Source organism: Triticum urartu, chromosome 7A (assembly GCF_056163025.1).
Source record: "Triticum urartu cultivar PI428250 chromosome 7A, HENAU_Tu73, whole genome shotgun sequence".
Taxonomy (NCBI): domain Eukaryota; kingdom Viridiplantae; phylum Streptophyta; class Magnoliopsida; order Poales; family Poaceae; genus Triticum; species Triticum urartu.
The window spans coordinates 97,912,802-97,927,391 of NC_141879.1; the positions used below are offsets into that span (position 1 = coordinate 97,912,802).

A 14,590-nucleotide genomic window follows, 5' to 3' on the forward strand; every position below is an offset into this window, starting at 1 on the left:
TTTTCTTGGTTCATCATCTCCTAGATTATATCAATTAGTCCCGAGTCTTGGCTCGACGCAAATCTTTCCTTGCCGAGCGGAGCCCTTGTCATCTAGCCACCAGTCTCGACCAGCTCCACATCCGTTGTTGACAAACTTCAGCTTCCATCTCCCTTGAAAAAATATACTGATCGAAGAAACATGTGAGGTATTTTTGTTCTAGCATATAAAAATAAATTAGGCCGCCCTGATGACACTTTGTGGTTCACCGATGGCCATGCAGGTGGGAGAGCACACTCAGTGACAGATAATCGTGATCGCCGGCCATTTGTAGGAGAGCATGATTGAAGCAGAGGAGGAGGCATCGGCCGTACAGATGAGTCCACACAGATTTTTATCGGGAGAATATTTGATTGATGGAGCCATTGGATCTAGTCTTTATTTCACGGTCAATCAGCCGGATCGCTGACTTTTTCCCTTTCTATCGTTGGATTTTTTTTACATTTTATCTTTGGAGTTTTTAACGGAGGCATTCCTTCTTAATTTGTGCAGACGGGTGGATATTTTCCTTGTTTTTTCGATTGACGTGAGGCTTTCCTTGTTTTTCTTTGGTCGTGTATGTTTAATCTTTTATTTCACGTATGTATGTTTTTTTGCAAGGTTTTATTCACATACGTGGTGAGAAGTACTTTTTTGAGGTTGTGACTTTTCTGGTCATGTCGCGTTGTATTATGTTTTGAGAAAAGTCTAAAATAAACCTTGAATTTGTACTCAGAGTCTGAATCAAACCTTGACCTTCAAATCCGTGAAATTAGCACCCTATTCTCTCTAATCCTGGTCTATCCCAGCCCTTTTTGGCTAAGAGCTTGTTTGTGCCCGGGGGATTGCATAAGTGGTGGGGATTCGCTCCGCGTCAGGTTGAGCGCCACTCTGTGCGCGTTGGCTGGCGAAATAAGATGACTAGCTGTTATCTATATCGTGTTCTGTTATTAGTTAAAAAAATAGGATGAGTTAAAGCAATACGAGCATTGCTAGAGTGAGGAGGTACAACTCTTCTCACTTTGTTCGAAACTAGAATGAGCTGGATGAGTAGTTTATAAAAAAAAAGATTGAGCTGGATGAGTACTAGTGAAGAAAGGGACGGGATATCGAAAAGTGCAAACAGCAACCGAGCTTCACGGAGCTCTTTATTTTTCCTTCAAAGAAAAATACTTTTTTCACATCCAAAAAAAATCTGGAAAAAGCATACACATAGATATATGTTTGTAGTATTCATGTATAAAATTTTATAAACATACAGGGAAAGCACAGCGACTTTTCGATTGTTTACTACAACAAGTTTTGCCCGAGTCCAGGGAAGGAGGGGTGATGACGGCGGCGCGCCTTCAGCTCGCTTTAATGCTTGTAGTCGTCACTAGGTGGTGTATGGATTTGGATATAGTTTTTTTTATTGTCGGTAATCATTGTACTATCATAATTGATGATGAATATATTGAAAGTTTTTCTAGAAAAAAGTGATGCACACAAAAAAGATAAATACATGAATTAAAAGATGTCTTTCCCTTTTTGTTTTTGGGACTGATAATTGTCTTTTTTATGCAATATGCAAATAATCAAATTTGCTGAAATTTTGTACATACTAGAAGAACATGCATATGTATTTGTAGAAAAAAAATATTATTTGAAACTTTTTAATATATTTTGAATATTTTTTTGAAAAAGGGACTCCATGAAGCTTGTGTTTTGCAACGGCGCATCTCCAACTGCGGCGACAAAAACCCCGCGCACGTGGTAAACTGCCATTTTAGCACGTGCGAGATGTTTTCACGCGCTCCAGCGGAGGCGAGAAACTCGGGCGCGCGGGAAATGATTGCGCGTGGCGGGAGGTCGCGCGCTAAATTTGGCGCACCGCTTCCGGCGCGCCTATAAATTGCTACGCCCGCCACGTGGTCCACATTGCCACGCGCTCTCTCCCTGCTTCCTCTGATTCCTCTGCCGCTTCCTCGCCCCGCCACCGACACGCCACCACCATGTCGCCGCGCCGCCGGGATCTTCAGGCTACCGCGGTGTCCGCAAGTGCCCCTCCGGCGCCTTCTATGCTGAGATTCGGTCCGGTGACGTCCGCCTCGGCCTCGGCACGCTAGAGTTGCACCGTAGTTTTATCTAGTTGCGCCGTAGTTTTTATCATGTCGGACTAGTTTTTTTATCTATCTATACTATGATGAACTACGTACACACTGTGAAATATCTATGTATCGTTTTTTTATCTATTTTAGCGCGCCGCGCATAGCGCGGCTGTTGGAGATGCTCTAAGACAAAGCCCTGCAGTTGCAGCTGCACACCATCACATTATCAAACTGATTACAGCAACAACACATGCATTTACTGATCATGCACGCCACGACGTGCGCCACTTTGTGCTGCTGCTCCTCGGCCATGCTAGCCAAGCCAGCAAGTAAAAGGAGCACGAGAACGTACAAGGTCGAGCGGAGATGAGGGAGATCGGTTGATCCTGCTAGCACTGTGCAGCGCAATGCATGCGATTGAGCAATGCAATTGTCAAACACACAATGCCGATCGATGAAGGAGGCTTCAGTTGGGTTGTGTCTGGTGAGAGCCCACGTGGCGAGAACGATTGAAGTATGGCCCATAGCCAGCCCAGCTAGCGCTGCCCTCCCCCCTCCCCCAGTTACATATGCAATCCCCCCAGTACAAACGAGGTTTCAGCAAAAAGACGCCGGGATAGATCGGGGTTAGAGAGTTTAGGGTGCCAATTTCAAGGATTTTGAGGTCAGGGTTCAATTCAGACTCAAAGTACAAATGTAAGGTTTATTTTAGACTTTTCCCGTATGTTTTCACACCAAAGATCAAGTCGTATGTTTCTTTGTAAGATTTTATTTCACGTATGTGTTGAAAACTCTTTTTGTAGCTTGTTTTTTCTTTCTGGAAAATAACGTAGATGCTAAGGACTATTTTATTTTGCGAGGTGTAGGCCTAATTTTCAATTATACTAGTAGAATGCCCGTGCGTTGCCACGGGCTCTTGAAATATTTTAATGGAGTTATACAAAGATAATGCATGTTAAATTTCACACATAGATGGTTACCGTAGTAGCAAGGTCGCTCCGTTTGATCTGAGCACCAAGTGAATCCAATACTTGAATCTCATGTTTTTTGGCATTGACGATTGCTAGATACCATTGGTACTCAGGAATGTTAATCGGAATGAATAACTGGTGTAAATATCGTACAAGAGTAGTGACACTTAGATATAAATAATAGTAAATCATTATACACATGGATTAATTAAAACAATACATTATTATATGCATGGATAATGAGACGAAATAAACAATATCTTGTTGTACATAAGTATTAAAATATTGTAAGATATGATGATATTTTGATGAGTCTGCGTCTTTTTCTCCATCTTCTTTTACCTGACCACATACAAACGTGCTAATACTATGTACCTTTTCACCCTCCCTGTCTCGTAGATAAATCATTTATCACCTGTAATTCCATATTTAGAATATATTTATGTTATTAAATATTATATGGTTTATATTACTAAGTACAAAGTTTATGCAATTGGCCTTACACCGTCATGCAAAAACATATAATCTTAAGGCATTCCAAATCGTCATTTGATAACAAGACTTCTCCAATGTCCACAAACTTGGTTTTCTTGGGGGCGACATGATTGATTCGATGATTGTAATATTTCTAGGGATACAAACATAGTCCGTCGGCATGATACAAAAACGAGCCAAATCAATATAAAAAATAAGCCAAATTAGTTGAATACAAAAGGCAATATGGCGAAGGAAAATTGATAGTACCATTGAAAAAAATACTTTGTGTGATAACATTTAAATTGGCGTCCTTTTTCTTTTTACGAGATATATCACCGCTTCCACACCATTATGTTGTAAAAAAACTCGGTGAATTTTGACCCCTTCCAGCGACGTCGCTCCGAAACCCTAGTCGATGGACTCCTTTGAGCGTCTCCAAAATCCATATCTATGTCTCCTGTATTCTGAAAAAATAATAATAAAACTATGCATTTTTTATATTATTTTTTGCAACATATATATATATATAAGGATTAGCTATATGCACCCTTCTTGTGATGTTTCAGTCTGGTCCGTCGTTACATCATCCAAATCCATCACGTTTTGTTATCTCTGATGAACAAAGTGGAACACATAAAATATAAATGATATTTTATACTGCATTACATAAGCATCGTAAAATATATACTCGCTCTGTTCCTAAATATAAGTCTTTTTAGAGATCCTAATGCAGACCAAATACGAAGCAAAATGAGTGAATGTACCCTCTAAAATATATCTATATACATGCGTATGTAGTCTTTATTTTTAACAAGATCTATTTTTAGGAATTGAGGGAGTAGTAAAAACAAAAGTGAGACTAACACATTTTTCTATTTGCAAAAAGAATAATTTTCTTTTTCACCCACCCAACCTAATCCCACCCACTCTCTCCCACTCACACCCACTCACTCTCTCCCCACCGCATCACCGGCCTCCTCTTCTCCGACGCGACGACGGCGCCTGCATGGCTGCATCTCCGCTGCTAGCTCTGGCTTTTGGGCTGACCTCCGCATCTTCAAACCCCACCTCTCCCCGCCCACTCTCTCCCCCTCACATCCGCTCACTCTCTCCCCGTCCTCTTCCCGCCGCGTCGCCGGCCTCCCCCTCTCCCCCACGACGGCGGCGACCGCATCTCCGCCGCTAGCTCTGGCCTTTGGGCCGACCTCCACGTCTTGAAACCCCAATCCCTTCCAGTTTGAGCCAGCCCCGATCTCATCCCTGCCGCCTCCATCTTCGCTGTAGACAGCCCCACCCTCATCCGCTCCGGTCTCGTACGCGACGTGATGCTCCATCCATTGGTACGCGGCGGCGGTGGTTCGGTCCCGAAGGCGTCTCAGTATCGTCAGGACCAGCGCGGAGCAGGCGTTCAAGATCGAACTCTCCGACGCGGAGGTAAGCGCCGTGATATCCGTGATTTGGGGAGGAGTGGTCCAGGTGCGGTCTGGCTCGAATTGGTGTGGTTTCGAGAAATGCGTGCCATTGTTGTGGGCTTGGAGGAGTAATGTTTCTGTTTCTGCAGATATGCGGACCAGGTGGCTGTGCGTGAGGGCGAGATGGAGGCTAAAGGCTGGCGTGGAGGAGGTGCTCTTTAGTTTCTTCGTTGGTGTTTAGTTAAGTTTTGTGCTTCTGTTAGATGTACCCGAGTTGAAAATGTGCCGTGCTCGCTTCACCCAATTTAATTTTCTGTTTAAGGATTAGTTATTGAATGGTAGATGCTATGTACAAATGCTCGAGTAGTGAGTAGGCAAAAAATGAAAATACTACTTCTGCATGATGGCACGGATAGGGCAGTTTGCATTGCATTCTGTATTTTGGGACATAGTATTTTTTGGCAAGTTTTATACTAATAGTGACTTGATCAGTAGTAGATGAAATTGCCGTATGATCTAAGCATGCCTCTTCTAAATGTACTTTAATATGTAGCTCCAAATTTGTAAGAAATAGCAACAAATCTCGACACCTTTTGCAAAGGAGTGTGGTGCTAGCTATCATGGAACGGAGCCTAATAAAACTATGAATACTCTGTCTTGACTTGGTGTAAAGATGAATCCCCTGCCGTGTAACATTTCTCTGTTAATCTCTCCCTCATGTTTTCTGTTGGTTTAGTTAAAAAAAATTGACCGCGACAATATTTTTTTAAATGCTGCAGAAAAACTTCAATATGATAGATACCACAGTAACTTAAACAACAGAATTTTTTTAAGCCAAACACTTGAAAATATGTAGTACTATGGCTTTTTCCAGAAACCACAAAACACATGTTAGAGCTTGTATTCTCTTGCAATATTTTGAAACCATTAGTAATCTTCAGTCAGACTGAAAATTATAGGCTAATTCGATGAACAGTTTGGCACCTCCTGAGTATAGTAGTGTGTACGGATGTGGCAAAGCTTGCAGTCTGAGGTCTCCGCAATTTTTATTTTGAAAGTGAGTAAGCTTAGGAGTGTCTCGTCATGTTTCACAGCTAACTATGTAGTAGCTACGTGTGTTTCCTGATTACATATTATGATATTCTCATAACTATGCCCATTATCCTGATTAATGTGTGCTTCTTCTCAGATAATTGATGCTGTTGTTGCTGCACGTATTTTAAATGCAACACTCGTTGTTCCCAAATTGGACCAAACCTCCTTCTGGAAAGCAGCAAGGTTTTTTCAAGTACCAACAATTTCTTATCTAGTCTTCTAGGTCTGCTCATGTTTTTAAGAAGACTGAAATGTGTTTCTTGTGTTTATACCATTTCTCTGCACTCTGTAGTGACTTTGCTGAAATTTTTAACGCCGACTGGTTCATCTCATTTCTATCAAAGGATGTAAGGATTGTGAATGGGCTTCCAAAGATAGGAGGTAAAGTGTGGGCTCCTATTCCTGAAAAACTTCAAAATTACTTTGCTTCCAAACGCACACAAGCTTTCTGTGAAGTAGAGTCTCTCTGTTGGCTTTTGAACCATTAGCTATTGCCATGGATGTTTACTGTACACCTTTTTTTCAGCATCACTACGATTTCCAGCGACTACTTGCAATGTTCCATGTAGGGTTAAGTATTAATATCTGGTACAGATTAAGGGGAGTTCCACCACCTTTCTTCTGAGATACAAGTTTTTTTAACTGAAATTAATTTGTAATGGGATGGAAGGGAGTTAATATTGCTACTAAATATTTAACGGTTTGCTACTAAATATTGAACCGTCCAGCCTAAGGCAGTGAAGCCACCACCCTTAACGGTTTGCCCATCTGTACCATTAATCCAGTGGGATATACTCTGGTTGCTTTGCCCATCTGTACCATCAATTATCGAAGAACCAATGGCCACATTTCATTGTTGATTAACAGTGACTAACTTAACTTGAGATGCAAATAACCAATTGGTGTAACTGGAGTTCTAATACCAAAGATAGTCTCTGTCATGATCAAGCAACCAGAGTTATTCTGCATAAGGGAAATAGATAAATAGTAAAATAATAATAACATTGACAATGCATGCTTTGGGGCCGCATCAAAAATATTTATATAATGTAGAACACTCCAGTGGAGTCTAGTTTTACAACAACGGAGTGACCCAGGCAGTGTGCATTATTTGTACAAGAAAACAAAGCCGAGTTTAGATGTAGTAGATGATTGATTACAAAACAACAAAAGAATAATATACATAAGCAAACCAACAAAACGGAAAATAATGTCACATACAGCAAAACTTGGCAACTTGCAAAGTCTCAAATTCGAAGTAATATTATTAAATCACGCCTTGTAGTATAAACATAATAAAGTTCAGTTGCTAACATCGAAATATAGAGATCTGTACAAGAACATCGAAAGCACCAAATTATTTGTAGCATAAGAGTAAATCCTCTGTCATATCTAAGAGCGGACTTTAGCCTGTAAGGACTTCCTTATAGACGATGTTCTTCATCGAGGTTTGTAAGGACAAGACATGTCTTTTTCGCTTCTTAGATTTACCGCTTTGCTTCTTGGCATTCTCCTTCTCCTTCTCCTTCTCAATGAGGATCTTTATATTTTTCTTCGCGGTGGCTCGAGACAATGCGACATAGAGTTGACCATGAGAGAACACCGGATTAGGTAGGTACACACCAACAATCGGAATAGTCTGTCCTTGAGCGTTGTTAATCGTCATAGCAAAGCTAAGCCTTACAGGAAATTGCTTCCTCTTGAACTTGAATGGAAACATGTCGTTGTCAGATGGGCATAGGGGTATTCGAGGAAGGAATACCCTCCTACCTGCATGTTGTCCGATCACGATTTCTGCGTCGATGGCGTTCCTCTCGAAACCTCGCACCACAAGCCTCGTCCCGTTACACAGACCATTAGCTGGATCAATGTTCCTCAGAAGTATGACAGGGCAGTTGAGCTTCAGTTTGAGTGCATGCGGAGGCAGACCGTTGGGAGTCAATCCATTTAGGAACTCGGGAGCGTAGTAGCCATATGGGTCGTCTTTTGCACTGTCAAAGCTATGGTAGATTAATTCTTCTCCCCGAAAACGCTCTACCATGCGTATGTTTATCTTGTCGACGTTGTCGTTTGTGCTGGAGAGGATTGTGCGTGAAGTCATGTAATTCGGATCGGACATGTTCCCATCTAGTCTTGGGAACACATGGTCAATCAGCTTCTCCAGGTCGTCACCCTCGCCTGTAGACGACACACAAATATCTTCAGGGAGTCGTATGTTTCCTTGATCGTCAACTTCCTCGGTGCCATTTCCTACCCTTAGCAAGTAATCCGCAAACCAGGTGTCATTATGAGCCCTCATGTTGGTGATGAGCCTTAGCTGGCGCATACCCTTCCAGAGGTGTGAACTTCGGTGGGTTGCATCGATTATCTGACCCCAGGAGCCCCTCCTGACGACCGAAAGCACCTGCCTGAAGTCCCCGCCAAACACAACAGTTTTTCCTCCAAAGGGTCGGTCCCGTCTTCCCATGATGTCACGCATGCTGTTGTCCAATGCCTCAACCGCCTGTCGCTTAGTCATGGTGGCCTCATCCCATAGGATCAATGAGGCCATCCTCAGTAGCTTGGCGGTACCACTCTGCTTCGTGAAGGTGCATGAGGCACCATCGTCGCAGCTCAACGGGATCTTGAACCTCGAGTGGGCAGTCCTGCCTCCAAGCATGATAGAAGCGGCGACGCCTGACGTCGCGGTAGCGATAGCGACGCTTCCCTCGCTTCGAACCTTGGCGAGCAGCGCCCTGTACAGGAAGGTCTTCCCTGTACCTCCCGGGCCATCAACAAAGAACACACCCCCATCACCGTGTTCAACAGAAGCTAGTATCTCATCGTATGCAGCCCTCTGCTCTGAGTTTAGCGACGAAGCCAATTTAGTGTCGTTGATGTCAAAATCGACGTTGGATTCCTCGATCACTTCTCTGGCCTCGCCCTCAGTTGGGTCAAACGCTTCGTCAATGCATGGAACAGCGAAATCAGCTATGTCTTTGCCCATGGACTACAACATACCCCTAATGTCAAGCAACACCATTTGTTCCACCTCAATCGGGCATGTGTGTGATCGCCGATAGTCATCAGACATAGGCTCGAAGTGCCTATCCCATAAACCGCGCACGTCGCCTGGCTCACAGTGCACCAAAATTGTTGCAAAGAGCCTCCTGAGCGAACATGGCATCGCCCACTGCTCTGCGTCGGTAAGACAGTCGTCGAGCGTGTTATCTGCCTCGATGAGTCCCAAACTTTCGGCAGCCTCTCTAAAGCTCCTGCATAGCCTACCGTCCACGGTGAGCAGGTCCTCATAGGATGTCTTGCTAGCAACATGGTTTAGCAGGATACGCAGATAGTATCGCTCCCCCTCTGCAGGATTGGCAGACACAATTCGACCTATCTGATAACGCTCCACCCGCTCTTTCCAATACTTCTTACCCTTCTGCCATGTGAACCTTCCAGGAAAATCCTTGTACAATATATTCCTAGCCCACGGGTGGTTTTGGTTAGCATTGAAATACTCTGTCAACATGGATTTGGAAGCATTCTCAGAGGCGACTACGTCGGTCAAGTGAGCTTGCTCATTGAATGCCACCCTGTGCATATTCGGGAGATGAAGAGGCAACTGTAGGACAGGCGGGTCATTGGCACACAAGGGGAAGCCAAATATCCTCCACATCGCCTCTGGAGGAGTAACCCACCTCGCGTCTACGTATCTTTTGATCTCATCAATGTTACCATTGGCGTCGGGCTGGTCGATGCTGAAAGAAGCCCTATCATGGCCCTTGTATATGTACTTGTAAAGGTATTTCACGGCCTTTATGCTAGAGCAAACCTCAACGTTGATGTGGCAATTGAACATCTGCAGAAGGTAAGGGTTATATGGCACAACCCATCTGTTGTCCAACATTTTACTCCGGACCTTAGCCTGCCGACCATTATCTCGATGATGATAAACTGGGTATGAGTCCTTGCCCTGTGCTGTGTTTTCATTGAACGGCCGCGGGTATCTGCACTTGCACTCGTTCTGCTGCATGCACACATTTTTTGGGTTGAGAGCACCGCATGGTCCGTGCATCATATGTTTCACCACCAAGGCGTGGAGTTCATGATACTTCTGCTTGTCTGGGAGCTCGGCAGAAATGAGCCGGTCGTACTGCTCCGGAACGACAAGCTTATAGGCAGAATCCATGATCAGCAAAAAGTGTGCATGGGGGAGGCCCCTCTTCTGGAACTCAACTACGTATACATGTGCAACAACAACACCCAGGATATTCTTCTTGAACAACATCTCTTTCATAGCCTCTAGCTTGCCATGGAACACACGAGCCACAAGATCAGGTCAGTCTTGCGCTGTCTGACCAGGAAACAACTCATTCGTTATCTCTTCCCAGTTAGGGTTGCAGGTCATGGTCAAGAAGATGTCAGGCTTCCCGTAGGTATGGACAATTGCCATGGCATCCATATGCCTCCGCTTCATGTCGCGGTCGCCGCCTGGGTACGTTCCAGGGAGCACTATCCTTACTCCAACAACGCTTGCCCGGGTCTCCCCGGATGTAATTGCATCAACAACTCCTTTATACAGGTCGGCACGGATCTTTGTCTAGTTCTTCCTGTACCATTTCAACCTACAACTCTCAATCTTGATGTACATGTCCACCCCCCATTGCTGGAGCAATCGTGCTCCACAGAGTATGGGATTGAATATCCCAGGTCGTGTCTGGAGCATGTAACAGTAGTAGTCTCTCACCGAGACGCATAACCTGCTATTCCCCTCTGCACATGGATGAGTAACGCGGACATTAGGATTCATATGAAAAGTATACAATTCATCTAAACGACAGAATACACATAAGGCTTACCTGCATCATCATCATCATCACGCCTACCTCTTGGTTGTTGCACAACCGGCCAAGGGACATCACGTTTATGAAGTTTCGGGTGCCAACCAAGCTCCCCCCTTGGGTAGAAGAGTGGGTAAGAGAGCGGGTCATACGAGCCAGCCGTCACATGTATACTGTGCCTCTGGTTGTCATTCCCGCAAAGTGTAATCATACGGTCGAACCTCTTCGCTAGGTCAGTGCCCTCCACCCAAATTGCAGCGACCTCAGATGACAGAGGTCTATTATACTTCCGTTGGTCTAGTCTCTGGTCAGTGTTGAGGTCTATCCTGTAATCGTCGAGGTTGTCCCTGTGCGCACCCAAACTCCTAAACTGCTGGGAGTAGGGGTTTTCCCTGAGTATGTCCACTAACTTTCTGACGACATCCTGGTCTGATTGCTCGGTGGCAGCCTTGCGATGGGTTAGGCCTGGGTCGTCGTCGTAGAAGTACAACTGTAGATGCTCTGGACGTGATGTTGGCCCGAAGGAATGAACGTTGTGGTAGATGGTGCCGTGCGCCCGGAACGTGTACACCCCAGACTTCATGTTTGTGTAGCTTTCATCAAGGCTGACGCCGAGGGTTGTGAAGGAGAAGTGGCCGTTGAAGAACCGTATGTTCTCCCGAAAATGCCTTGAGTCCGCATCCATGCTAGACCAAAGCCTCATTAGCTCCGGGATGGGCTCCGGTTGCTTCAGCTGGATCTGCCCACTGCGACAGCAGAATCCCGGGGCCTCGGACACAAACTTTTTGGCCTTGCAGTGATCGCAATTTGCGGCGTGCTTCAGTATGTGTGTGTGGTCTGGGAGGTTTGAGTAGACATAGTCCAATGGATCATGGTCGACATAGGTATTGTGACTTGAGTCTTCCAATTCGTTGTGCTCCATGTCATCAGCATCTGAGCCTGTAAACAATGGCTTATAATTAGTGTGATATTCCCAACGGGTGGATGTTGCTCAAGTGGGTGTACATACCTTCACCAGCAAACAGGTAATACTCATCGTCAAAGAGGCTGTCAGGGTTGACATCCTCATTCATGAGACAACTAAGGTAAGCGTCCATGTCATCTGCTCAGGTGCGAAACCAATAAATGAGGGTTCAGTCTCAAGGGACGCAAGGAGAGTAAGGATGGGAGTGTTACCTTCACTTCTGATAGTGTACTCCGGCGTGCTAGATGGGGTCGAGGCACCGTGTGCTTCAACTACGACAGGTTGTCCGATCTTGGTCATTTCCGGTTTGGAGATGAAACTGACGGTTTGGGTCTTCACCCTACATGCAAACCTTTCATTACGCCGATCTAGTAGAGCATTCCTCTCACCACGTGGTACATGCGTACATGTTTTTTGCTTGCCAACATTCTCCCGACGCTTCTTCACCGCCATACTGCCCTTGCAAGCTCGCTCTCTCGTCCTACGCCGAGCTCTGGACTCATGACTCTGCTCGTCCACTCCATTATCCGCTATTGTTACCGGATCACTGGTTTGCTGGTCGGCACTTTGTAGGTGCTCATTGATTTCTGTGATGTCGCCATCTATAGCACCATCACCGAAGGTTCTGCTTAGGTATGCACCTACAACATTATCGAATCATTATAAATATCTGATGAATTATTACATGATGAAACATGATGGTTGATAGGATAACTATCATCGGTTTCGGTGTTGCGAATGTATGTGGGGGCAGCATTGACGGTAGGAGCATTTTTTATTTGTTCACTGTATTGTTGTGCGAGGGTTGAAAGCGTGAGAGTCGGACAATGTGCATGAGGGTTGGACAATGTGCTAGTTAGATCTGGACGTGGCATTGCGATCGATTCAGCACACGGGGTGTTTTTCTTTGCAGCATACTTTGCCTTTCTCTTTGCACTTGACTCCCCCCTCTCATCCGGAGTCATGGTTTTAGGGTGTTGCATGCGCCATTCTTGCAGCTTCTGATTTTTTCCTTGAAGATCGATCGTTCCGTCACCCACTTTTTTCCGATAAATTGCTCGCCTCCGCGCGTTTCTCTGCTCAATTTGCTCGTTTGTTAAGACACCAGATGTGAGTGTAGTGGAAGGAGGCAATACTGCATCATCATGTGATAATGATGTATTGCTCGACCTAGTTGGGTTGGCTGGTAATACAGCAATGTGGAAACATAATCAGAACTTCATTGGTCAACCAGAATGAAGCTAGTAGAATATCAACAAATATCAATATCGACAATACGAAGTTTGTTTCATTTGTTGTTTTATTTTTGAAGGTTGGACAAAGATTCAAATGGTTGAGTTGAATGAAAATATATTAACCATATATTCTGAAACAGAGCGGGTATGTAATGTAATCGCAGTGCTGAAACAGAAAACATTCTAACCTGATACCGTAAGGGCAGGAAGATTTTCATGTAGATGCTTGACGGCGGCCTCATCTTTTTTCTTTTGATAAGTAGCTCGCCTCCGAGCTTTTATCTCTTCCCTTTTATCGTCAAGGTCCACAGAGGATGTTTTATACCCATTAGTGATATCACCGAGAGCGGGCCTATGAACATTTTGCACATCTGCTTGTATATTGAAGGAGGTACACTTGTCATTTATCTTCCGATAATAACCTTATAGTTTGCAACAAAGGGCCTATACATATAATCGTACTTCTGAAACATACTATATCCATACCTGATATCGCAAGGGCAGGCAGATTTTCATGTAGATGCTTGACGGCGGCGTCCTCTTTTTTCTTCCGATAAGTAGCTCGCCTTCGAGCTTTTAGCTGCTCCTTTTTTTCGTCAAAGTCCACAGAGGTTGGTTGATACCCATTAGTGATATCACCGAGAGGGGCCCGGAGAACATTTTGCACAACTGCTTCCCGTACAACGGTAACCTCATCATCTTTCTTCCGATAAGCTGCCCGCCTCCGCGTGTTTATTATCTCCCTCTTTTCCTCGTTATGTTTTATGCTAGCTAGTTAATTGTCATTGAAGGAGCAACATGTGAGACTTGTCGAACCAAAAAAGCATAATGTATTAATTGTTCACCATATTGATTAAAAACAAACATTCATACCAGACATTGTAAGGGAAGTTTGAATGTCACCATGGAGCTTGATCGCATCATCCTCTTTTTTCTTCCGATAAGCAGCTCGTCTCCTGGCATTTATCTGCTCCCTTTTTTCGTCAGACAAGTTACCTTTCATATGTTTGGCGACATTCACTCCAGATGCTGTAGTCATGTAATCGGATGTTGCATCGGACGCGGGTAAAACTTGTAAGGCATCACGTATTGACGCATTAATCACCACATGTCTTCCTCCATGTATATGAGACGCATCTTCAGCTACTGGAACAACACAAAAGCCATAAACTGGGTTAATACCCCTGTAAGCATGATATACGGTTTACATAGAAATGCCGTCGTCAGTTAATACCATTTGAACTTTGTGCTACATCTGTGGCACAAACTTGTGTGAGACAACTGGGAGGCACAACCGAAGGTTCATTACATTTTGCGGGGCTGTCTGCTTGATGTAAAAATAACAGTTATTGGACAGAACGAGTCAGTGTAGTGCTAACTGAAGAGCGTCAATTAAGCATTTTATGTTTAATACTCACCTGTAATCAGATGGGAAGGTCGTTGAACATTTGTGCTATTACCATCAGTCGGTTGGGGAAGAACCGGTTGTTCGGTTTGTTCAAGTATCC

General features: G+C 44.3%; 2 protein-coding genes across 2 annotated transcripts; both read right to left on the reverse strand.

Annotated features, from left to right (window-relative positions):
* Nucleotides 1-4,500: 4,500 nt before the first annotated feature.
* Nucleotides 4,501-10,339, reverse strand: LOC147958214 (uncharacterized). The gene is made up of 3 exons (XM_087531994.1): nt 9,061-10,339; nt 7,552-9,000; nt 4,501-5,108 (listed from the first exon to the last, which is right to left on the reverse strand). Exons 1-3 carry the CDS (start codon nt 10,337-10,339, stop codon nt 4,501-4,503), a joined length of 3,336 nt encoding a protein of 1,111 aa, XP_087388120.1.
* Nucleotides 10,340-10,381: 42 nt separating this feature from the next.
* On the reverse strand, nt 10,382-14,121 carry LOC147958215 (uncharacterized). Its single transcript, XM_087531995.1, has 8 exons — nt 13,956-14,121; nt 13,569-13,751; nt 13,271-13,453; nt 12,060-12,488; nt 11,893-11,985; nt 10,902-11,822; nt 10,672-10,815; nt 10,382-10,533 (listed from the first exon to the last, which is right to left on the reverse strand). Exons 1-8 carry the CDS (start codon nt 14,119-14,121, stop codon nt 10,382-10,384), a joined length of 2,271 nt encoding a protein of 756 aa, XP_087388121.1.
* Between the last annotated feature and the right edge of the window lie 469 nt (nt 14,122-14,590).

Coding starts and splice junctions, on each gene's coding strand:
- LOC147958215 (XM_087531995.1), bottom strand. CDS start 14,121: ATGACTACAGCATCTGGAGTGAATGTCGCCAAACATATGAAAGGTAAC. Junction 13,752..13,955: donor AACTTCCCTTACAATGTCTG/GTATGAATGTTT, acceptor TACGGGAAGCAG/TTGTGCAAAATGTTCTCCGG. Junction 12,489..13,270: donor TCCTGCCCTTACGGTATCAG/GTTAGAATGTTT, acceptor ATAATGTTGTAG/GTGCATACCTAAGCAGAACC.
- LOC147958214 (XM_087531994.1), bottom strand. CDS start 10,339: ATGAAAGAGATGTTGTTCAAGAAGAATATCCTGGGTGTTGTTGTTGCA. Junction 9,001..9,060: donor GGTGTTGCTTGACATTAGGG/GTATGTTGTAGT, acceptor GCATTGACGAAG/CGTTTGACCCAACTGAGGGC. Junction 5,109..7,551: donor GAATGCCAAGAAGCAAAGCG/GTAAATCTAAGA, acceptor GCATATCTGCAG/AAACAGAAACATTACTCCTC.